The 23,621-nt window shown below is 46.3% G+C and overlaps 1 protein-coding gene across 1 annotated transcript in view; it reads left to right on the forward strand.

Moving 5' to 3' along the window:
- LOC101661389 (aldehyde oxidase 2-like) overlaps positions 1-23,621 on the forward strand; it is a 105,266-nt gene that overhangs the window by 47,888 nt on the left and 33,757 nt on the right. The window contains 12 exon segments of the mRNA XM_045296335.1: positions 1,249-1,433; positions 3,425-3,602; positions 5,383-5,478; positions 6,412-6,581; positions 7,358-7,472; positions 11,011-11,133; positions 14,789-14,885; positions 16,474-16,598; positions 17,316-17,449; positions 18,817-18,904; positions 20,789-20,875; positions 21,053-21,244. Coding sequence (XP_045152270.1) covers positions 1,249-1,433; positions 3,425-3,602; positions 5,383-5,478; positions 6,412-6,581; positions 7,358-7,472; positions 11,011-11,133; positions 14,789-14,885; positions 16,474-16,598; positions 17,316-17,449; positions 18,817-18,904; positions 20,789-20,875; positions 21,053-21,244 — 1,590 coding nt within the window.

The raw sequence follows: 23,621 nt of genomic DNA on the forward strand, positions 1-23,621 counted from the left end.
TACTCTCACATACACATACTCTCACACATACACATACGCTCACGCATATACTCACATACACCTACACTCACACACACATTCACATACACATACACTCACACATACACATACACATACATTCACACTCACACATACACATACACTTACACATTCACATTCACATACACATACACTCACACATGCACATGCACATACACTCACACTCACACATACACATACACTCACCCAGACCATAAGCCACGAGTCTGCCTGGTTAGAGAGGAAGTCAATATGAAGTCATGTTTTCGGACATTTGATCTTCCTTCTGACTGTTCGTTTCCGAGGGCTGCCCTAGCCCATGACCACAGTCTGCGTGGTGTCAAACAGCAGGCGTGTCCTGGCTCGTAGTTATGGACGCTGCAAGTCCAAAATCAACTTCGTCTTGGACCAGGACCCACCCTGCTCCAGTATAACTTAAATCATAGCACCTTCAAAGCTCTCCCATCCAAACCAGGTCACATGCAAAAGTGCGGGCCAGTTAGGACTATATGTATATTTTTAGAAGAGACGATTCAACCCATCCTAGAAACACAACTTTTCAACTTGTCTCCAGCCACACGTGCATCCATCTACAGGCAGGAGACAGGAAAAGAGGCTGACTCACCCGAGTGCACTCAGTGGCTACACAGCCAGAAACTACTTAGGGCGCAGGTCCTCTTCCAGAACCAGAACATACAAAGGGTCTGGGGCTGAGGGACCGACTGGGGCAGCCGTCAACCCGCCAGAATCCTTCTCCTGGTTCAAGATTCCCTGGTCCACAGATGCTGGGAAGTTCCTCTTGGAGCTTTGTAAAATGGAAACGTGATCAGGTCTACAAGTCAAGAAATTGCAACGGGTCTCCTTTGCACCTCAATGAAGAGGTCTCCTCCACCCTCCCAGGGCCAAAGGCATCCAGAGACTGGGGGGACAGGGGATGCTCCCTGGAAATGGAGTCCCTGGAGTTGCTTCCCAGTGTGAGTTTGCACAGCATCCTGGCCCCAGACGGAACGGGCCTGGGATCTCTGCTCCTTGCGGGTCTCCAGGGCCACTTGGAGGGGCCTTTGGGAGGACACTATTTTCCCTGTGAAAGAGAAGACAGCTGAGCCACCCTCTCATGGTAACATGCCTCCTTTGGCCCCTTTAGAGCGAGTCCAAGTGGCACCAAGAAGCAGATGCCATGTTCTGTGTCTAGTCCTAGCCAGTCACGCCGAATGGTTTCTGTCCCCACAGTGGGAATTTGTGGCAGCCTTCCGACAGGCTGAGTGCCGGCAAAACGCACTGCCGGATGTGACCGCCGGCATGCGAGTTCTCTTTGAGGACGGCACCGACACCATTGCGGACCTCAGCCTCGCCTACGGAGGGGTAGGGGCTGCGACGGTCAGCGCACAGCGGTCCTGCCAGCAGCTCCTAGGGAGGTAAGCTCCAGCCCTGGCCTTTCAAGTGGCACCGGGAAGGCTGAGTCTGCCCACTGTTGACACAGCTCTGCGAAGACGGGACGCTCTCTGTCTAAGCCCTGCTGGGGCTCTGTCACTTTGATAAATGAATCAAACCTCGCCGAGCCACCCGTGGATGGGGAACAAGTTGCACCGAATAGCCCAGGACTGAGTAGGGTGGGCAGGTGATCTTCCCCCACCTGGCTCTCATTCTCTCATTCATATCAACAGTCCAGCACACCCCCACAGCTGGCTCGGGATGCCCCCACCGCCGAGGACCTTGGGTTTCTCCCTGAGCCCTGCTCAGGCCCTGGCACAGCAGCACTCAGCGTCTGTTGATTATCTGGCTCTCGCGGGTGCCTGGTCCCCCAGCATGTTGCAGGGGCACAGGCCCCTTGCTCACACTGTCAAGCCAAGGGCAGCAGCCTCTTCAGACCTCTGCTTTCCCAAGATAATGTCAAAGTTCCCTCCCTCAAAAGAGGAGGCCTGTCACTGGAGATCCCCTTGCAGAGGGCTCTCGGGGAGGAGACAAGCCAGTCAGGGTGCGATGTAGCAACGATGAAAAATACAACTTTCCTCTAGTTCATAAATGTTTCCAACCCCTCCCCCCACTATCATGATCCAAATTCGACCTTTTAAGTCTGGTAGACCAGAATATGTACACTGGTACAGATAGGAACTGGAAAAACAAGGAATCCAGGGTGGATGATCCCTTCAGGACCAGTGGTGTGAATGGCGATACTGGGAGGGTAGAGGGAGGGTGGGTTGGAAAAGGGGAACCGATTACAAGGATCTACATGTGACCTCCTCCCTGGGGGACGGACAACAGAAAAGTGGGTGAAGGGAGACGTTGGACAGGGCTAGATATGACAAAATAATAATTTATAAATTATCAAGGGCTCATAAGGGAGGGGAAGCAGGGAGGGAGAGGAAAAAATGAGGACCTGATACAGGGGCCTTAAGTGGAAAGCAAATGTTTTGAGAATGATGAGGGCAATGAATGTACAAATGTGCTTTACACAATTGATGTATGTATGGATTGTAATAAGGGTTGTATGAGCCCCTAATAAAACGATTAAAGAAAAGATACATAAAAAAGGAAAGAGGAGGCCTGTCGTGGTTGCTCGGTGCCGTCCAGTCAGTTGGAACCCCACCCCGTCCCGTGCCATCCTCACAGTTGCTTCTGCACTTGAGCCAATTGCTGCAGCCACGTGTCCATCCATCTCCTCTTCTTCACCGCCCTTCCACTTTACCAAGCAGGATGTCCTTCACCGGGGACTGGCCCTCCCCTGACAAAATGTCCAAAGGACATAAGATGAAGTCTTGCCATCCTTGCCTCTCAGGGGCACTCTGGCCGTACTTCTTCCAAGGCAGGTCGCTTTGTCCTTTTAGCGGCCCTTGGAACGTTCAATCTCCTTTTCCAGCACCGCAATCCAGAGGCATCAACTCTTCGTCATTCTTCCTTATTCAATGTCCAACTTCCACATGCAATTCAAAAGAGGAGTCCTCGGGTCTCCAAAATGTCACCGTCCAGTGTGTGGCATCCAAGAGTCCCCGGGTGGTGCGAGTGGTTAGCACACTTAGCGGCCAACTGAAGGTGAGAGGGTAAAGTCCACCTCGGAAGAAAGGCCAGGCCGCCTACTTCCCCAAAATCTGCTGCCTTAAAAATGGAGCATTTGGGAAGGGTTAATGCTAAGGGAACTGAATTAATGTCAGTTAATGTGTACAGATTACAAAAAATGGCAAATGTTCTGTTATATATTTATTACCCCACCACTCCCCCCACACACACAAAAAAACCCTATGGAGCACAGATCTGCTCTGACACACCGGTGGTTGCCATGTGTCAGAATCTACTCAAGAGCAACCAGGTTATGGTTTGGGGTGGGTTTGGGTGTGTTGTTTTGTTTTGTTTTGTTTGCCATCTGTGACCATCTGTGAACTGATTCCTTCCTCGCTGTCCACCCCGCCAGGCGCTGGAATGAGCTGATGCTGGATGAGGCTTGCAGGCTGCTTCTGGAGGAAGTCTCTCTGCCCGCCTCCGCTCCGGGTGGGAGGGTAGAATTCAAGAGGACTCTGGTTGTCAGCTTCCTCTTCAAGTTCTACCTAGAAGTTCTGCAGGAACTCCGGAACCTGCTAGAGCTGTTCTCAGCGCCCGTAAGTGCCTGACTGTCATGTGCTCCTCGGGCACAGTGTGTTGTGTGGGGACAGCGGCTGCGAAGTGCAAACGCACCAGCAGCTCCTGGGGAGAAGGATGGGGCTTTCCTCTCCTGTAGACAGTCCCAGCTCCAGACCCTCAGAGGCAACGCTTCTCTGCCCTGTAGCGTGGCTAGGAGTTGGTATTGACTCAATGGCAGTGCAGTGCAGTTTGCAGCCCTGAACTCACCGCTTTCCCAGGACTGTTCCCAACTGCCACAAAAGCCCAGGCCTTGTCAGATCCTAGCCGGCCCTCCTCGGGGATGCAGCCCAGGGGGCTACAGGGAGCGCGCTCAGGATAGAAACTCGGTGCCCCGCCTCTAGCAGGCAACTTTCTTTAAAATCAACTTTAGTGAAGTATAATTTCTGAACTGTAAAATGCACCTCTTTAAATTCAGTGAGTTTTGACAAGTGTGCACAATTGTGTGGGCCGCCCCTTCACTGTCTACTCACCCACCCCTGCCAGGGGCAACCACGGGTTGGCTTTGTGTCCCAAGAGGCTGTTTTGCTAATTCTAGACGTTCATAATCAATGTGAAATATGAAATAAACTATTTTTCAAAACCACCAAAGCTTATGTATCTGCTCATATTTACATGGCTTGTTTCTAACATTTTCAGATTGGAAGCTTCTGGAATAAATGAACAAGAATAAACACCTTCCTTCTCTCTCTTCTCTCCCTCTTTCCTCTCCTCTGTGCTCCTTTCTCTCATTCTCATCCCGCCTCTCTCTCTAGGTAGAAAGATGGGCTTTCTGCTCCCGTGAAGATGCAGTTTCACTCTGTCCTACCTGGACCATGAGTCAGCATCGACTCCATGACAGCGAGTTTGGATGTGAGGGGCTTTGTTCTGAAAACACTGCTTCCCGGGCATTTTTCCGCTCTAGCTTGATTTTCTAGCATCCAGGAGCCTTCTCCTCCTCCTCTGACCCTGGGGACAACTGTCACCCTTGTCCTCCCGCTCCCTTCACCTTGACACCAGCCCCAAGGACCCACTCTTCGTAGGCTTCTGACTGTCAGCTCCTCAGGGGAAGACCCTCACGGACCACATTCACCAGGACAACTCTCGCTGCCACTTCTTGTCTGAATCAAGGTGTTTCTGAGGAAACCCATCAGGGTCAAGTCTGTTTTGTGGGCAGTGGATCCCTGCTCCTGCTGGTGCGGTTTATCCAGCGGAAGTCTTCTTGCTTCTCTTCCTTTCTGTGGGCCAGGTCACCTGCATGCGCCACTTCCTCGTGGTGGCGTGAGGATCAGACTCAACCCAGTCTAGTTCCGCCTCACGGGGTCACGTGTGGGGGACAGAGACCAAGGGCAAAAAGTGCAGATCTGGCTTACCAGGCTGCCTTGACTTTGTAGCTTCATGGATTTAAAAAAAAAATCCTGGCTTCAGATACTCTCACCCCACCCACCCCCGCCCCACCCCGCGACCCCCCCCCAAAAAAAATCTGTGAAGTGGATTCTGACTCAAGGCAACTTCAAGTACATCAGAACAGAGCTCGGCGCCCCAGGGCTCTCAGTGGCTGGTTTTTGTTTTCATTTTCGTTTCTCAGTAGATTGCTAAGCCTTCCTTCCAAGGAACTGGGTGGACTTGAACTACCAATCTTTCAGCTGGCAGTAGCGCATTAATTATGTGCACATTAGTCATGGCTGCATAAGCCAAATTCATTTTCCCAGAAAGCAGAGCTCACCTGAATCCTAGACTAACCCTCGTTCTTTATTATTCTGAATCCCTTCTCAGGGCGGCAGTCGGCGTTATCCTGAAATTCCAGATCGATTCCTAAGCGCTCTAGAAGATTTTCCTGTAGCCATGCCCCAGGGAATCCAAATGTACCAGGTCAGTGGGTTGAACTGACACCTAGACGTTACGAGATGCCCTCTGAACTGGGCCACCCAGTAAGCTTCTCAGAGTGTTTGGGATTTTGTTGTTTTAATTCTGACTTTCTAGCTGTTCCCAGCACACTGGCTCTTGGTTCAGGTCATGTCAGGGTGACCGGGGATCTGAGATCAGGTGGGAGCTACAGCTACAGCTATTTAAGGCTGCACTGACCTGGAGCCACCAAACTCTGACTCATCTGCAAATACCTGAGAGATCCTCAAAGGGATACTCGGTGGGCGTGTGACCAGCTGCGCCCAGCGTGGGGGAAGGACAGGGCCAGGGAGTGATGAGGTGCAGCCGTTAGCCCCGATTGTAAAATTTTAATCTCCAGTCAATCAAACAAGGGTCCTGTGCAGAATGGACCTCCTCGTTCTTGTAGGGCAATTAAGAAATTTTCTATCATTGCAAGAGAACAGCTCCTCCCCTGCAAATGTCACTTCAGAACACCTTTGCTGAGGACAGAATAAACACTTTCTTGGGCTTCCTGTGTAATCTCCCAGTAAGGTTGGGTGGTGTTTTAAAGGGCGGCCAACGCTCCGTGCTATACACTTCCCTCCTCTCACTCCTATTTCATCACCACGATCAGGTTTATCATTGGAAAGGTGAGAGGTGAGAGTGCAGAGGGGGAGAACCCTTGGGGGCCAGATGAAAGGGAACATGCCTCACAAAGAGAAGCCTGTGTGCCCTTCGCCCCCTTAACAATTCTGCCACAAGACTGGCCTGGCCTCAGGCATTGTCACCGAATTAGAACGCCAATTCCCCATCCTAGTTACATCATGAAACTGCCACTCGCACCATTTAACTCCCTCCAGGGACCTGTTCTCTGAGAGGGACCGTGTGACCGCTTGTCGGATTGAAAATGTCTAGATCGATTCTTGTCTTCTTCTGTAGAGTGTGGATTCCCACCAACCTCTCCAAGATCCAGTTGGACGTCCCATCATGCACCTGTCAGGTCTTAAACATGCCACTGGGGAAGCCGTGTTCTGCGACGACATCCCTGTGGTGGATAAAGAACTCGTCATGGCCTTGGTGACCAGCACCAGGGCCCATGCAAAGATCACGTGAGTCACTGGAAAGGTTTTGAAGCACCTTTTAAAAGCGCACCTATGGGTTCCCGCTGAGCAATGTGCCATTTCCCAGAAATGCCCTGACCCTAAAGGACCTAAAATAGAAAGAATAAAGAAAAGCTCAGAGAAGAGAATCCAGAAATGACCAGAACCCCTAGCCCCTGCTCCCTGCTTCCATCCTCCACCTCACAGCACCTTGTCTCCTACTGCAGCGTCAGGCATGACCACAGAAGCAACTGGAAGAGAGCGCTGATATTCAGCTGGTGTTAAATCACTCAAATAGCGACGTAGTCCATGACCGCTATCATGAGCTTCTCCAAAAAATAGATTCTTTACCACCGTCACACTCAGGCCCTCCCTGTAGCTAAACTGTTACCACCTGGCTCAGCAGCCGACCTCCTGCCCGTAGTCCATAGCATGACTCTTCTCACAGGTCAGGACATAAACTGGGGGCTAGGGGGGAATCAGTTGCCCTCAAGTCAGTTCCGACTCATGGTGACCCTATGTGTGTCCGAGCCGAACTGTACTCCATAGCGTTTTCAATAGCTGATGACTGTAGAAATAATCATCAGGTCTTTTGTGCAAGGTGCCTGCTGTTGGTGGACTTGAGTCTCTAATCTTTGGGGTCTGTTCATCGTTTGAACACCCCACGCCCTGCTCAGGGATCCCAGGCTGGGCCAGCTGCTGTTTGCTTTGCACTATCCCTTCCTTGGACTTGGGGCCCTGAAGTTTGCTAATTTCTACTTCTTCAATATTATATCTTTGCTCAGCTCGATTGATTCATCTGAGGCCCTTGAACTACCAGGGGTAGTTGATGTGATAACAGCAGAGGATATTCCAGGAACCAATGGTGCAGCAGATGACAAATTGTTGGCTGTGGATGAGGTACAGATGACCATGCAGATAATCCCCAAGGACCGTTTCCTCTGGCGGTCCATTGCTTTCCAGCTATCTCTGTCATTTGGTGGTGGGGGTGGGGGGGCCGGGGTTAAAGCTGAGCCTTCTAGCTTCTCTCTACCCCTGTCATCTTGTTTTCAGACCTACTCTTCTGGAGACAGGAAATAAGATAATAAAAGGAAACCTATTACACTAATGTGGAAAGTCACAGTTGTGCCCCTAACTATATGCTCTTCAGTCAATTCAGTCTCATCTGAAGAATATATGCAAGGAACTGATCTGTGTCAGAAAGATCTAGAAATGGAAATTTAAAAAAAATCACAATCACTCCTTCATCTACTCTGAGCACCCCACCCCCTTCCTGGGCCACTCCCAACCTCCCACATGCCTTCCCATATCCATTTTTAATGATGTTACCCTTTCTATCTTGGACCTTTTAATTAAACTCAACAATCATCCCCTGGGCACTTTATTTTAGAGCCAGACAGCCTACGATCAGGATCTAACTCCCCCACTCACTAGCTATGTGACTTTTGGTTCCGTCATCTATAAAATGGGAATAACCATAGCACACCCCCTATTCGGCTGCTGTGAGAGTTAAGTGCGCCCATACATGCTGGCTGCTTAGAACAATGCTTGGAATGTGACGGCTCTCGGTAAGGGTCATTATTGTCACTATTATGGCTTTGGTGATAGAAATGAAACTGGAGATAATATGCTAGGATTTTGCAAGAGCAATGATTCTTCATCATAGTTACTGTTGTGCAACCACACAAAAGGTGACTATGCACATGGATTTCTCCAGCTGCGATACACAGAAATCACATTGACTACATCAATGGAAAGAGACAATAGAGAAGCTGAATATCAACAGCTAACATGAGGCCAGGGGCCAACCATGGAACAGACTATCAATTGCTCATATGTAAATTCAGGTTGACACAGAAGAAAATTAAAGCAAGTCCCTGAGAGCCAGAATATGACCTTGACTCTATCCCACCTGAGTTTCAAGACTATCTCAAGAACAGATTAGCTGCATTGAACACTAGAGACAGGAGACCTGATGAGCTATGGGATGATACCAAGCACATTATACATGAAGAAAGTAAGAGATCATTCAAAAGACAGGAAAGAAAAGAAAAGATCAGTATGGATATAAGAAGAGACTCTGAATCATAGAGTAATGCACATGGAAAATGATGACCTAAAAGAGCTAGATAGAAAATGTCAAAGGGTGGCTCAAAAGACAAAGTAAATTGTTATAATGAAATGTATTAAGACCCAGAGCTAGAAAACCAAGAGGGAAAGACTCACTCAGCAGATCTTAAACAGAAAGAACTCAAGAAAAATTAAAGCCTTGAATTTCAATATTAAAAGACCCTATGAGCAAAATATTGAATGATGCAGGATGCATCAAAAGAAGATGGAAACAATACACTGTCACTGTACCAAAAAGAACTAGTGGACATCCCACCATGTCCAGAGGTAGCATATAAGCAAGAACCAATGGTGCTGAAGGAAGAAGTTCAAACAGCACTGAAAGCGTTCATCAAAAACAAGGCTCCAGGAATTGGTAAAATACCAATTAAAATGGTTGAACAAGCTGATGAAGCAATGAAAGCACTCATTCATCTATGCCAGCGGTTCTCAACCTATGGGTTGCAACTCCTTTGGGGGTCAAACAACCTTTCACAGGAGTGACCCAATTCATAGTAGTAGCAAAATTACAGTTATGAAGTAGCAACAAAAATTATTTTATGGTTGTGGGGTCATCACAACATGAGGAACTGTATTAAAGGGCCATGGCATTAGGAAGGTTGAGAACCACTGATCTATGCCAAGAAATTTACAAAATAGCTACTGACTGGAAGAGATCAATATACATACTCATTCCAAAGAAAGGTGACCCAACAGAAAGCTCATATTATAAAACAATATTATTAATATCACAAGCAAGTACAATTTTGCTGATGATCATCCAACAATGGAGCTACCAGAGGTTCAATGCTGGTTCAGAAGAGGATGTGGAACAGGGAATACCATGCTGACATCAGATAGATCTTGGCTGAAAGCAGATTATATGAGAAAGATGTTAATTTGTGTTTTATTAACTCTGCTAAGGCATTCGACTGTGTGGATCAGAACAAACTAGGGACCTTAAGAAGAATGGGAATTCCAGAACACTTCATTGTGCTCATATGAAACTTGTACATGGATCAAGACAGAGTTGTGCAAACAGAACAAGGACATACTGCATAATTTAAAATTAGAAAGATATGCATTGGAGCAAGGCTTATTAACAACCTGCCATATACAGAGGACATGACTTTGCTTGCTAAAAATGAGGAAGACTTGAAGCACTTGCTGATAAAGATCAAGGATTGCAGCCTTAAGTATGGATCACAACTCACTGTAAAGAAGATCAAAATCTTCACAACTGGACTAATAGGTAGCATCATGATAAATGGAGAAAAGATTGAAGTTGTCAGCGATTTTTGTCTTAATTGGATCCACAGTCAAGAGATCAAAAGATGTGTTGTATTTACCTAAATCTGTTGCACAATATCCCTTTAAAGTGTTGAAAAGCAAGGATGTTACTTTGAGAACTAAGGTGCACCTGACCCAAGCCATGGTATTTTCCATGGCCTCATATGCATGTGAAAGTTGGACATTGACTTAGGAAGATAGAAGAAGAATTAATGCACTTGAATTATGATGCTAGAAAAGAATATTGGAAGGACCATGGACTGCCAAAAGAACAGACAAATCTGTCTTGGAAGAAGTACAGCCAGCATGCTCCTTAGAGGCCAGGAGAGGAGAGTTCATCTCACATACTTTGGACATGTTGTCAGGAAAGACCAGTCCCTGAAGAAGGACATTGTGCAGGGTAAAGTAGAGGGACAAGCCAAAAAAGACGACCTTCAGCAAGATGCATTGACACAGTGGCTACATCAATGGGCTCAAACATAAAGAACAATTGTGAAGATAATATGGGGCGGGGCAGTGTTTCAGACTCTTGTACACAGGGCTTGTATGAGTCAGAACTGGCTCAATGGCACCTAACCACAACACACTTAATGTCACACCTCGGTTCGCCCGACAGCTATTTCTCCTCCAACCATGGGATGGATGCAGCGCCATCCTCTTAGCGGAACTTTAGATGAAGAGGTTGGCTGTCATCTAGTGACAGACTATTTTTTAAAGTTCTCCTTATTATAAACTCTTAAAGGACACCATGAACCAAGCTTGATAAAGAACACAGCAGAGTCAGATCACAGCCAATCTCACACTCAACGCTGGGGTTTACAGTCATTGAGTAACATGGGCAATAGGACTGTCTGTATTGTATCTTTTTTTTTTTTTTCATTCAAAAAATCTTCGCCAAGCACATACAGTTGAGTGGGACTCAAGTGTGATGCCTAAGACGACAAGCGGTATTGATTGTTAAGGCTGCGCTCAGTCTGGGCGCCTCCCTCCCGCCCCCCACCCAGAAATGGCCGCTCTTTCCTGTGTGTACGTTTCACAGGTGCTGTGTGTGGGCCAGCTCATCTGTGCTGTGGTTGCAGAGACAGAGGTCCAGGTGAAGCGAGCGATGGAAAAGGTAAAGATCACCTATGAAGATCTGGAGCCCGTCATCTTCTCTATCGAGGTAGGTGGGGTTCAGTCTTTCCTAGAGTTTGAGAAGCCACTCTGCCTTTGTAAACATGTGTGTGCAGACTCATTTGGGGTTCTAATTTGTTCTTATCACGGGCTTTCTCTGGAAGACTTGCTTTCTCTGGAAGATATTACTTGTATGCACTGGAATAAACTTTAGCTCTAAAATGTATAGGGGGGGGAACAACAACCCCAGAATAGATGTGTGTCTCTGACATTCAAAGTGTCTAGAATGGTCAGTCCAAGTGCCAGGGACCCTGGTGCACAGTGCTGCTGAAGTTCTAGTCGTTCAATCTATACTCCTGACAGCGGGAGACAGGAGGTGATGAGGAAGAACACGCACGTCCCCTCCTTTTAAGGACATTTCCCAGAAATTTCCCATACCTCTTCCCCACAAATGACGTGAGGAGCAGGATCAGATGGATTGGGGAGGAAGTACTGTGTTCAAGGTGGAGCCCACGCAGCAATGGGACTTGTGTGGGAGACTTCCACAAACATCGCCACTGACACTCTGGCTTTGGATGATGAAACTCAAGATAATGCTGCTTGAGAGGATCATGGGAAATTCAGATGTGGACTAGAATGTGCAGGCTCTGATTCCATGAGAAAAGTTTACGTCTTTGAGCACAAAAGTTGACAATAACAAAAAAGTCTAAAGGCTCTAGTAAAATTCAAGCTGAAACCTCTGTGCTTATTCCCTAGGGCTGCTATAACCAGTTACCACAAACTAGCTGACTTACAACGACAACTTTATTCTCACACATTTGAAATCAACACTCGCTCTGCAGACTCTGGGAGAGACGCATTGCTTGCAGGAGACTCCCGGCATCTTTGGCTAGTAACAACATAACTTTCTTCCCTGCCTCTGTCTTCATACGGCTTCCACATCCCCTGCCCTCACCCTATGTACCATTATGTCTCAAATCTCCCTGCCCTTTCTCTTTTAAAGATGCCAATCATTGGATTTAGAGCCATCCTAAATCCAGGAAGATCGCATCCCATGAACCCTTTGCTACATCTGCAAAGACCCGATTCTCAAATAAGGTCACATTCTTGAGTGCCAAAGGTTTGGGAAGGATGTAATTCAACCTACTATCCCATTCACTCATCCCAAATTCAATGCCAGATACTCTATCAAGTACAACTTGCTCAACATTCAATACTGCTCAATTATTTTTAAATGGCATGGCGCGTTAGTTCTCTAAACCAAATCAACTTCAACTCCACATTTCCATTTGACAAATTTATAGGAATTTGAATTCATTTTCTCTGCTCATTCTTCTTCCTTGGGTTGTACTTCTGGTTTTAACATGGGTTTTTGGATTTTTTTCATTCTAATCCCACTGTTATCAGGGGATGTGGCAATTGCCAAGCAGTAGCCCAGAGGTCACACTCATTAAATATCCTCAGATTCAGAATGGTTAGAGATCCAAAGTTCTCTTAAAGGAGGTGTGTGCTTAAAGCCAGCAAAAACTTTTCATTACAATCAAAGTTAAGCTTCAAATAAACATTTTAGTAGAATCTTGTTTAGTTATTTATAAGTTTGTTTAAAAGCATGTTTTAATAATCACTCTGCTGTTATGTGTCTCAGTGTCCTGACTTAAAAAATAAAAATAGTTAAAAAATAAAAATAAAAAAGAACTCATTCTCCAGGCGGCCTTGAGAAAGCATGTTTCACCTCTTTGCCCTCAGTTTCCTCAGCCGGAAAATGAAGATCATAGAATTAGTGTGAGGATGCATCTAAAGCATGCAGGGCCGTGCTGGACACAAAACAAACACTAAGAATGTTAGCTGCGCCTGTCATTACCACTTCTAGTATCATCACCAGCAAGAAAGGTCTGAGGCTATTGAAGACCTAAGGCTGCAGAACATGGTGCCATTCTGAATTAGGAGCACATTTGGGGTCTAATGGCTAACCAAAGACCAGCTGCCTATAGGCTGCACCCAGAGAACCACAGAATGGAATGGCTTGCACATCTGTGTGTGAGTTGATGCAAATAACTGTTAAGGAAACAAAACTGAACAAAGGGCAAGCAAGACCCTTGTCAGGTGTCCAAAAACAAAAACAATAAACAAACCTCCCAAAATGTTGATTGGGCTTTTGTGCCTCAGAGACATGTAAGGATGTCAGAGGAAACCAGCCTCCAACAACGGAAGGGCCAAAGGCACAAATGTATGGCGATCATATACTGTGTGTGCTCGTGTATAAGTCAAGCTTCTCCACACATTTTCTATGAAGTTTTTGTGATAAAATTACGTAGCTGCCTCGGCTGATATTTGGGTTGGCTTATACTCGAGTATATGTGGTATAAAGATCATAGAGGGTAAGAAAGATAAGAGAGTAAAATAAGAGTCAGACACATTTTATGCTCACCTCAGCTCCTCTTGATGGACCACATGAAACTAGGGGAAGTGAGAGTAAGCCTTTGCTCTCTTGCAACATTTTAAGTAGCCTTAAGACATGCATATTCAGTAGTTACATGCATCACAAAGTGGGTGGTATCTACACTAAGGCCCCTGAGCTCACAAGTGAGGAAACCTAATACCTGCATTGGGGGGAGGTACAAGGGGCTTGGGTGGCAGTGGGAAGAGAGAAAAGGATGTCTGCTTCTATAGGGAGATACAATCAACCATGTGTTCACTTAAAGGCAGCATAGCTGTTACGAAGAGAATCTGTGGGAATGAGACTTACAAGCAGGACAATGTACTTGGACTTTACCTCTAACTTACCAAAGTGGAGGCTTTCCTACTGTAGAATACCAGCTTTCTAGATTCCCTCTGTTATAACTTAGGGAAGATAGTCCTCATATTTCCTTCAGTGTTAGTTTCCCACATAAGGCCTTATGTCCTCTCCCTCAACACAGCTTCAGTCCTTCCAGATTTCTAAGCTGCAGGCTCCTGTCCATGACCTAACTAGTCAAACACCAGTGTTCTCATCCAGGGAAAAGGCAAAAATAAAGGGCCCAGAACCTCACCTAAAATGCATTTGGATTTATCAACTGTTCTTGGAGAAGAGGAATTCTCAGCCTAGACCATCACAGTAGCCCCCACCCCCCATCCCCGGCCAGGGCTCAGTTCTGAACACAGATTCCTTCTTTTTAAAAATAGAAAAACTTTAGTCGTTACATGAGTGAAGGTTTTCCAAGCAGATCCTCAGTTTTACTTTCCACAGTTCGCACGCACATTCGGTTCCATTTCATTCGTTGCAATCCTCTCCATGCACCCTCATCACTCAGCCCACTTCCTCCCTGTGCTTCCTGTTCCCAACCCTCCTTCTTCCCTGACCCACTGAAACTTGTCCTGGGGTAAATGCTGCCTTTTGCGCATTAACTGGTCACTTATTCTATCCCAGGGGTGAATTCGGTTCCAGACCTGGAGGATCACTAAGGGCCATAGTCTCGGGGGTCCCCTAGTTGCCCTCTTAAGATCTCACTAATCCTGGCTACTTTTCTCTGTAATCAAGAAGACACCCTCCCTGGCGTCTCCTCTCTGTGGGAGGCCCCTAGGACTCACTTGCTTGCAGGACGCTTTCACAGGTTTCAGTAGACAGCCATTTTCAGGCTGTGACCGGCTGTGGCAAAAATGACCGGCTGATGGAAGAAACAGTAAGAAAAATCAACTTGTGTGCTCTTTTCTCCCCTGTCACTCAGGATGCCATAAAACATAATTCATTCCTATGCCCTGAAAAAAAACTTGAACAAGGAAACATTGAGGAGGCATTTGAAAAAGTGGATCAAATTGTAGAAGGTAAGCTGCTCAGGGTACTTAGTAGAATCTATGTCTAATTCTAAGGAGCCCTGGTGGCATAGTGAGTTATAAATTGGGCTGCAAACAGTAAGGTCAACAGTTTGAATCTGCCCGTTGCTCTGCAGGAAAAAGAGGGAGCTTTCTGTTTCTGTCAAGATTTACAGCCTTGGAAACCCGCAGGGGCAGTTCTACCCTGACCTACAGTCAGAGCTTACTCAATGGCAGTGGGTTGGCTCTTTGGTTTATACCTAATCCTATTGAAGCGAGACATACGGAGTATGTTTCTCCCCCTCAGAAAGATCATCCTTTAAAGTCTTAGCACTTTGCCAAATTTATGTCTTGTTCTTCTGTCGTTTTGTAGATGTGCATATGTATGCACATCGTAGAAATGTTCCTTCTTAGACTTACAACCAACATCTTAGAAATGTTCCTTCTGTTGACTGTTGAAGGGTAGAAAGCAACAGTCAACAGAAGGAACATTTCTAAGATGTTGGTTGGTTGGGACCAGACTAAGAAATGGAACTTAGTTCTTTTTTTTTTTAAGATCATTTTATTGGGGGCTCTTACAGCTCTTATAACAATCCACACATCAATTGTATCAAGCATATTTGTACATGTTGCCATCATTATTTTCTAAACATTTACTTTCTATTTAAGCCCTTGGTATCAGCTCCTCTTTTCTCCTTCCCTCCCCCACACTCCCACCCTCGTGACCCCTTGATAAATTAAAAATTATTATTTTCATATCTTACAGCGAACGCGCTGTCTCCCTTCACCCAAGGTTCTGTTGTTCATCCCCCTAGGACGATGCATTAATTGTTGCGGTCAGTTCCCCCTTCCTCCCCATCTCCCCCCATTTTCCCCCTATCCTCCTGGTATCATTAGTTCGATCTCTGCTGAGGGGTTTATCTGACCTGGATTCTCTGTGTTGTAAGCTCTTATCTGTACCAGTGTACATGCTCTGGTCTAGCCAGAACTGAAAGGCAAGACTGGGGTCATGATGGTGGGGCTGAGGAAAAGAACCAGAGGAATATTGTGTTTCATCGGTGCTTTACTGCACCCTGGTTGACTCATCCCTTACTTGTGACCCTTTTGAGATAGGATGTCCTACTGTCTACAGATGGGTTTGGGGTCTCTGCTCTGACCCCCATCATTCTCAACAATATGGGGTTTTTTTTGTTTTGGGTCTTCTGATGCCTGTTACCTGATTCCATGGAAACCTTATGATCACATTGACTGGTGTGCTTCTTCCATTTGGGCTTTTTGCTTCTCAGCTAGATTGGTGTGCTTCTTCCATTTGGGCTTTTTTGCTTCTCAGCTAGATGACCGCTTGTTTAACTTCAAGTCTTTAAGACCCCAGATACCAAATCTTTTGATAGCTGGGCACCATCAGCTTTCTTCATCACATTTCCTATGCACCCGCTTTGTCTTCAGGGATCATGCCGGGAGGGTGAGCCTCACAGAATGCCAGGTTGTTAACTCAAATGGAACCTGGTTGTTCTTATATTCAGAACTGTAGTCCTTGACCCAGATCTTTAGTTGCCACAGCACCCACCCTCGGGAATTCCCTTGTGCTTCTGCTTAACAGGAGAGGTCCATGTGGGTGGACAGGAACATTTCTACATGGAAACACAGAGGGTGCTTGTGATTCCAAAAACAGAGGACCATGAGCTGGACATTTATGTGTCAACACAGGATGCAGCCCACGTGCAGGTGAGGTCCAGGGTCATTGCTACACCCCCCACCTCCTACCTCCATCATGGCAGTTGATTCCCACAGCCCCTCAGTGGGCAGCCATCTTGCTTCTAGAAACTTAGGATCCAAGTAGTGTTGGATGTCAATAAAGCAGTTAAGGTGCCAGGAGCCCACCAGCCACCCTCCATACCCCATCCTACCCCCTGGTCTTCCCAAGTACATAAAAGAACAGCCACAGTCATTTAGGTTGAAAGACAATGTTCATTGTACCATAGTTCAATAGATTCTGTGATTGGATGACAACACTGAAATCTGTCTGTAACTTGATTTTTCTCTTAAAAGATTCATTACAGATAACCTTTGCCATCAACACATCACTTCATGGCACATTTTCATTTTCCTGGTCACAAAATGCTCTCAGTTTTAGTGTTTATATATATTTTCCTTCACCTCCCTGGGTCTGAGCCGAGTCTGGAAATTTGGCTAAGAATCCAGCTTCTGGCAGGCACCCAGAAGTCCTGACGTTCCCTTCAGCAGGAATGGTGGTTCCATGAAGGTGAACGATGCAAGACAGATTCAGACTATCTCAACCTTTTTATTTTCATCTTTTGCTTGTTTGTGTGTGTGCCAACAGTAGACATGAAGGAGTTCTACTGTGACGTTGTAGTTCAGGAAACACAAAGCTCCTTGGCTATTTGGCTCTTGTAAGACCTTCCCATGATCCTCCTTTTGCAGAAAACCGTGTCCTCCACACTCAGCATCCCCATCAACAGGATTACCTGCCATGTGAAGCGAGTCGGTGGGGGCTTTGGGGGGAAAGTGGGAAGACCAGCTACATTCGCGGCTATTGCAGCTGTGGGTTCTTTCAAGTAAGTGATTGGGGGATAATAGGTGGTATAGGGGTGAAGGCAAAGCCTCAAACCCACGGCTGCTGTCACAATGAGCTGTGTGACCTTAGGCAACTCAGCCTCCTGTCTCTCTTTCTGTAAAGTAAAAGAGAGATAATAATATCTACCCTCCCACTCCCCTAGAGTTACAGCACGCAGAAGGACTTTGAAAAGGTTAATACTAGGCTATAAAAAGAAATACTGTTATTATTGCTCAAACTAGTGCTCAAATCTTACTGCCCCAACTCTGAGCTCCAGGGGAAGGTGACCCGTTTCGAGGCGTGGCGAGTCATCCTGCCAAGGAGGAGATCATTGTTAGTTGTCAGCTGTGACTCATACAACCCCCTGTATAAGAGAATGGAACATTCCCAGGCCTGTGCCATTTCACAATTGTTACAATGCTCAACTCCATTGAAATCTGTCCACCGTGGGTGACTCTGCTGGAGATTGAAATACCGATGGCATCACTTCCAGCTGCACAGCAACATGCAAGCCATCACAATATGACAGACTTTCAGGGTGGTGGAAGAGGTGCTTGCTCCCCAACATTTCCCTCCTACCCACAGCCCCAGGAGAGGATGGGCTGGCAAAAGAAACATTCTCCATCTTCTGCCTCCCTTCACCTGGGAAGGGCTGGCTCCTCCTCAGAGCCTCTCGGGCTAACCTTAACCTTGCAGGTTCACTCCTTGGAAAAGAGAAGGATCTTTCTACTCCCATAAAGAGTTACAGTCTCAGAAACCCACAGGGCAGTTCTACCCTATCCTATAGGGTTGCTTTGAGTTGGCATCCACTCAATAGCAGTGAGGTTGGGTTTTTTGGCCTTGTATTCCTATAAAGAGTTACAGTCTTGGAAACCCACAAAGGCAGTTCAACCCTTTGTTCCCTATGAATCAGCATGAATCTGATGGCCGTGAGTTCATTTTTTGTCTCCTTTGTAGCCAGTGGTGGAACTGTGCAAAATGACAAACCAAGGTGAAGGTCAAAGTCGAAACCTTACGAACACAAATTTACAGTCTTGTGACATTAAACTCATCAGCTGGATCGCTAACCATTTAGTTTTAGATCACGTAAAACAATGGTGATTTAATCATATCTTAATTCAAATAATCAATCAAGCACATTGTAGGAACTTAAATATAAGTGGGATGGATGGATAAATGAGTAGATGGATATAGGCATGGATGGATGGATGGATGGATGGATGAGTGAGTGAATAAATGGGTGGGAGGACAGATGAATGGATGGGTATATAGTTAAGTGAGAGGATGGATAAGTAGCAGGGTGAACAGGTAGATAGGGAATAGATGGGTGGGATGGAGAAGCTGGCTAACTAAGATGTGTTTCTTTAGAACGGGTCGCCCCATTCGCCTTGTTCTTGATCGAGAAGATGATATGTTAATAACTGGAGGAAGACATCCACTATTTGGAAAATACAAAGTGAGTATTAAAAATGAACTCATTAATATGTCTCATTTTATGACTGGTTTTGTCCTCTATTATTTTAATTTTGATAAATTCTGAAAGTAAACACTAGTCTTAGCATCCAAAGTATTTGATGATGAATTCTCATATCATGTTATGAGAAACTTTTAATAAATCCAGAGAATAATTCATAAGAAGTTCAGATAATACAATTTCAGATAATAATAAAAACATTCCATGAAGAATTAAAGGTTTATTTAAAAATACAATTTCAGATAATAATAAAAACATTCCATGAAGAATTAAGGGTTTATTTCTGTCAGTGTTTCCTCAAAGACAAAAAGAACACTGTGAAAGAAGCTACAAATGTTTTTATAGCAAGTCTTGTTTATAAAAATATTTTGCAGGTTTAGAAATGTTTTATAGAAATGGTTAGAAAATAATTGGCCAGTTGAACAGCACAGTCAGATGGACCAGTGTTTCTCCCAAATAGTTCTGAACATTTCACAAAAGGTCTTTGCCAGGGTAAAAGAATATGCTAGGTCTATACCAAGGGCTCAAGTAGAAAGAACATGTTTTGAGAATGATGATGGCAACAGATGTACAAATGTGCTTGACACAATGGATGGATGGATGGATTGTGTTAAGAGTTGTACGGGCCCCCAATAAAATGATGTTTGTTTGTTTTTTTAAAATACCACGAGCTGCTAGAAGAGCAAATAAATCTGTATTGGAAGAAGTTAAAAAAAAAAAAAAAGATGCCAGGTAATGAAATGATCTGAAATCCTTTCAAACCACATTCATTGCATTTTTTTATTTTACAATGATTGTACTATTTAAAAAAAAATACTTGCTGTCCTAATCTATCCCATAGGATCCATGTGAGTCAGAAGGCATGGCAGTGAGGGCTGCAGTACTATACATTGCTCAGTAAAACCTTCCTTCATGATTCATCAAAGATAAACCTTACCCACCCACTTGTCAAAATGACCACAACTTCTGAGTTTGGGAATTTTCCTACATTTTCAAATTGTCCTGTGATTTATTGGTCAATATTTCCCGTAGAGTCAGTGATACTAACCACCTAGTTATATGGTTTCTTCAGATTTACTTACCCCTGTTTTCAGAAAGGGATAGGCAAATGTTATTGTAGTACGACAACAAAATAAAATGGAGAAGAAACAAACAAACAGTTGCTATCAAATCACTTCCAACTCCTGTGTGTAGGGTGGGCCTGTGCTCCACGGGGGGCTGGGGCTGACTTATTGGAAGTGGGATGCCAGGTCTCTCGGGGCGCTCGCAAATCCTCGGCCTTTGTTAACAGCCAGCTGTTCCTTCATGCCACCCAGGAGTGCCTAGGCCTTTTTATACAAAGGTGTGGGATTTTTCTGTTCCGTCTACACTGTCGAGATAAAACGGTGTGGGAGAAGGTGGCAACCTGAGAGAAAGGAAGGCCCCCTTAAGTGATCCCAGAATAGCAACAATGGCCTGGCTCCTGGAGCCTGAGAGCTTCCCAGGCCATCCAGGCGCCCATTCCCAGATCTCTGCACCAGAGGCTTTTCCCAACAAGATTCTGGGATTCCTTCCCGGCCCGCTCGCTTGCCAGAGCCTCTTCCCCAAGGCAGGGAACCACAGACTCAATTAGAAGGGAAGTCAGGAAAGCCGGGAGGGGAATGAAGGTGAATCTTCCAAGACTGAGGAAGCAGAGGGAGGCAAGCCAGGGCTTGAGGACTCCGCACAGCCGGGAAATGACAGACTCCGAGGAAGAGGCCTCTCTCGGACGGGCGGGCGGGGAGGCAGGGAGCAGGGGGGTCTGCATCCTGTGACCCCGGGCTGTGGCTGACGCTTGGTATCGAAATCACAAACCCATCGGTAAAAATGTCCCTTCTGTGCTGGCAGGTGGGCTTCATGAACAGCGGCCGAATCAAAGCTCTGGACATCGAGTGCTACATTAACGGGGGATGCACCCTGGATGAGTCGGAGCTGGTAGGGGCCTGGGGAAGCAGCCTCGCATGTGAAGGTCTCCATTAGTCCGGAATCAGCATGTGCTTCAAGTCGCAAATGAATCCCATAGCAGTTCAAATCTTTCTGCTGGGCGGTGGCAGGGGAGGGTAGTAGAGCAGAGCGGTGTCCGACATATGTGAACATCTCCTTGTATTTTAGGTAGCAGAATTTCTCACATTAAAGCTGGAAAACGCATATAAAATCCACAACCTCAGGTTCCGGAGCCATGCGTGCCTGACCAACTTACCATCCAACACGGCCTTCCGTGGATTTGGCTTCCCACAAGGAACCCTGGTGACGGAGGCTTGCATCACGGCCGTGGCTGCCAAATGTGGCCTTCCTCCAGAAAAGGTAAGGATGAAACCAGGGTACCCACCCAGGTTGACACCAAGGACCGGGCATCTCAGCCCTGGAGCACAGCACAGCCGATCCCGGACTCAGAATTCACAATAAGTTGTTCTCTGTAAGAACGCATCTTCCTCAGGGTGTTCCCTCCCTCCTTAAACAAAACAAACATCAAGCCACAAAAGAACCAGTTGGCTCTGACTCGGGGCCGCCCTCTGGTGGCGCATGGCCACTCTGAAGAGCCCAACTGTGTTCCAAATGGCTTTCAATGGATGAGCTTTCTCAAAGCAGATAACCAGACCTTTCTTCCCAGCCGCCTACGGATGGGCTCAAACCACCAGCCAAATTGTAATAGTAGGAACCAGGCCCTTGACCATTCACACCACACCAGGGACGCCTCCTTTAGCAAACATTTCCTTTTATTGGTAAATAATCATCATTGCTTCCCTTTTCTTTTTCCCTTCTTTTGTTAGCTCCGGAGATGAAGCATGGCTAAGGGTCATAGTCTTGGGGGTTCCACCAGTCTCTACCCGACCAGCCAGCGTGGTCGCTTAGTTTTGGATTTGGTTTTACATTTCTTCCCCAGTCCGCCGCAGACCTTCCCAGGGCGTCACTTTCAGAGCAGCTGGTCGTGGTCGCCGAGTACCCGCATTAGTTCTTCTGGCCTCAGGTGTGAAGGCTGATATTTGTGTGGCCCATCGGCCCATTGGACGCCTTGTTCCCTATGTCTTCCAGTTTTCATCGCTCCAATAGTTGCGCCTCGGTGTTGCTCACACTCACCCACTCACTGCTGAGTCAGTGCTGACTCATAGCCACCTGCTGGGGGTTTCCAAGACTGTAAATGATTGCAAGAGTAGAAAGCCCAGTCTCTCCCGAGGGCTGCTGGTGGCTTTGAACTGCCAGCTATGCAGATCACAGCCGACCTCATCCACTACACCCCCAGGGTTGCCCACAAGTTTTCAATACCCCGGTCACGAGTCACCAAAGTAGAATGTAGAACATTGCCAAGTGAGCTTGGTGTTCCCCACGCCCATGGTCCTGAACCCCAGGCCCAGCAATTCATCCCTCAAGGTGTTTAGTTACGTCCCACACGTCTTTAGATCTTTGCCCCTGGATGCTCCACCCTGTTCAAGGATATACTTGAAGCAGGGTAAATGCACATACATACGCAATTACCCTCTGTCAGATGTATAGCTGCTCATAGGTGGAGTGATCATTACTTTTCAAAAGTGAACAGTACTAAAGTCATTGAAGTTAAGAATGGAAAGTCCTTATAACTTTGCAGACTCCCCCAGAGAAACAGACCGATTGGGGATATCAATCTATAGACTTGCCTTAAGGAATGCCTCCTGTGACTGTGAGGGCTGGCAAGTCTGCCATCTGCAGGGCAGGCCGGCAGACCGGCCACAGAGACAGAACTGAATGCTGCTCGTCCCTACTTCTCCAGGATACCTTCATCTTTGCTCCTCGGGATTCAACTCCACTGTCAGGGTAATCTCCTTTATTGAAAGCTAACTGATAAGTCTAACAAACCACACCTACAGAGTACCCTCCCCGCACCACCCAGACTCGTGCTCATGATTTGTTTCTATGCTTATCAGTGTATTTGGATTCATACACACAGAAGCATTGGCATATGAACGTATGTATACATATACAGTTGTTTACCAAAAGAGAACCATATTGTGCATAAGAGAATCTACACCTAACTTTCTCGGCCTGCCAAGAATAGCATGACCCTCTTTACATCTAGGTAGCATAATCTTCTCTTGGGACATGTCATCAGAAGACTTGGTAAGGTAAAGGGTCAGCAAAAGAGAGGCAAACTTACAATGGGTTGGAATTAACGCAGCGGCTGCCCTGATGGGTTCCCACCTGGCAATCACAGTGAGGATGGCACAGAGCTGCCTCTGTGGCACCCGGCCACGACAGGATGATCTGCTTCCTTCTTTTTCATGACTGAATAGTATTCCATAATACAAATGCGCTGTACTTTATTTAACAACTCCACAGTTAATACATAGTCAGGCCATGACCCATCTTTTACTATTACAATGATGTTGCAATAAACATCAGGTTTAATACCGTGTATAGCCTGTGCACCTTCTAGGAGATATTACACAAGATAGTATTTTAGAGGGTTTTCCTTTGGTACACTTCTCCAGCTATGACAATAGATTACTCGAGGATAGACTCAAGTTGTCTACTCCAGTCTCTGACTCTTACAGATAAAGAAGACAATCTGCCTCCATTCAAGGTCCCTCTACCCTCCAGGCCTTCACAGACCCACCTGCCACTGTCCTCCATTTTCAGCAGGGAGAAACCCTGATTGACTCACTGAAGAAGAGATGAGAACTGCTGTATCTGTTAGGTGCTGTCAAAA

Source organism: Echinops telfairi, unplaced genomic scaffold (genome assembly GCF_000313985.2).
Source record: "Echinops telfairi isolate 266 unplaced genomic scaffold, ASM31398v2 ScPeMD7_3;HRSCAF=10, whole genome shotgun sequence".
In the NCBI taxonomy this organism is placed as follows: domain Eukaryota; kingdom Metazoa; phylum Chordata; class Mammalia; order Afrosoricida; family Tenrecidae; genus Echinops; species Echinops telfairi.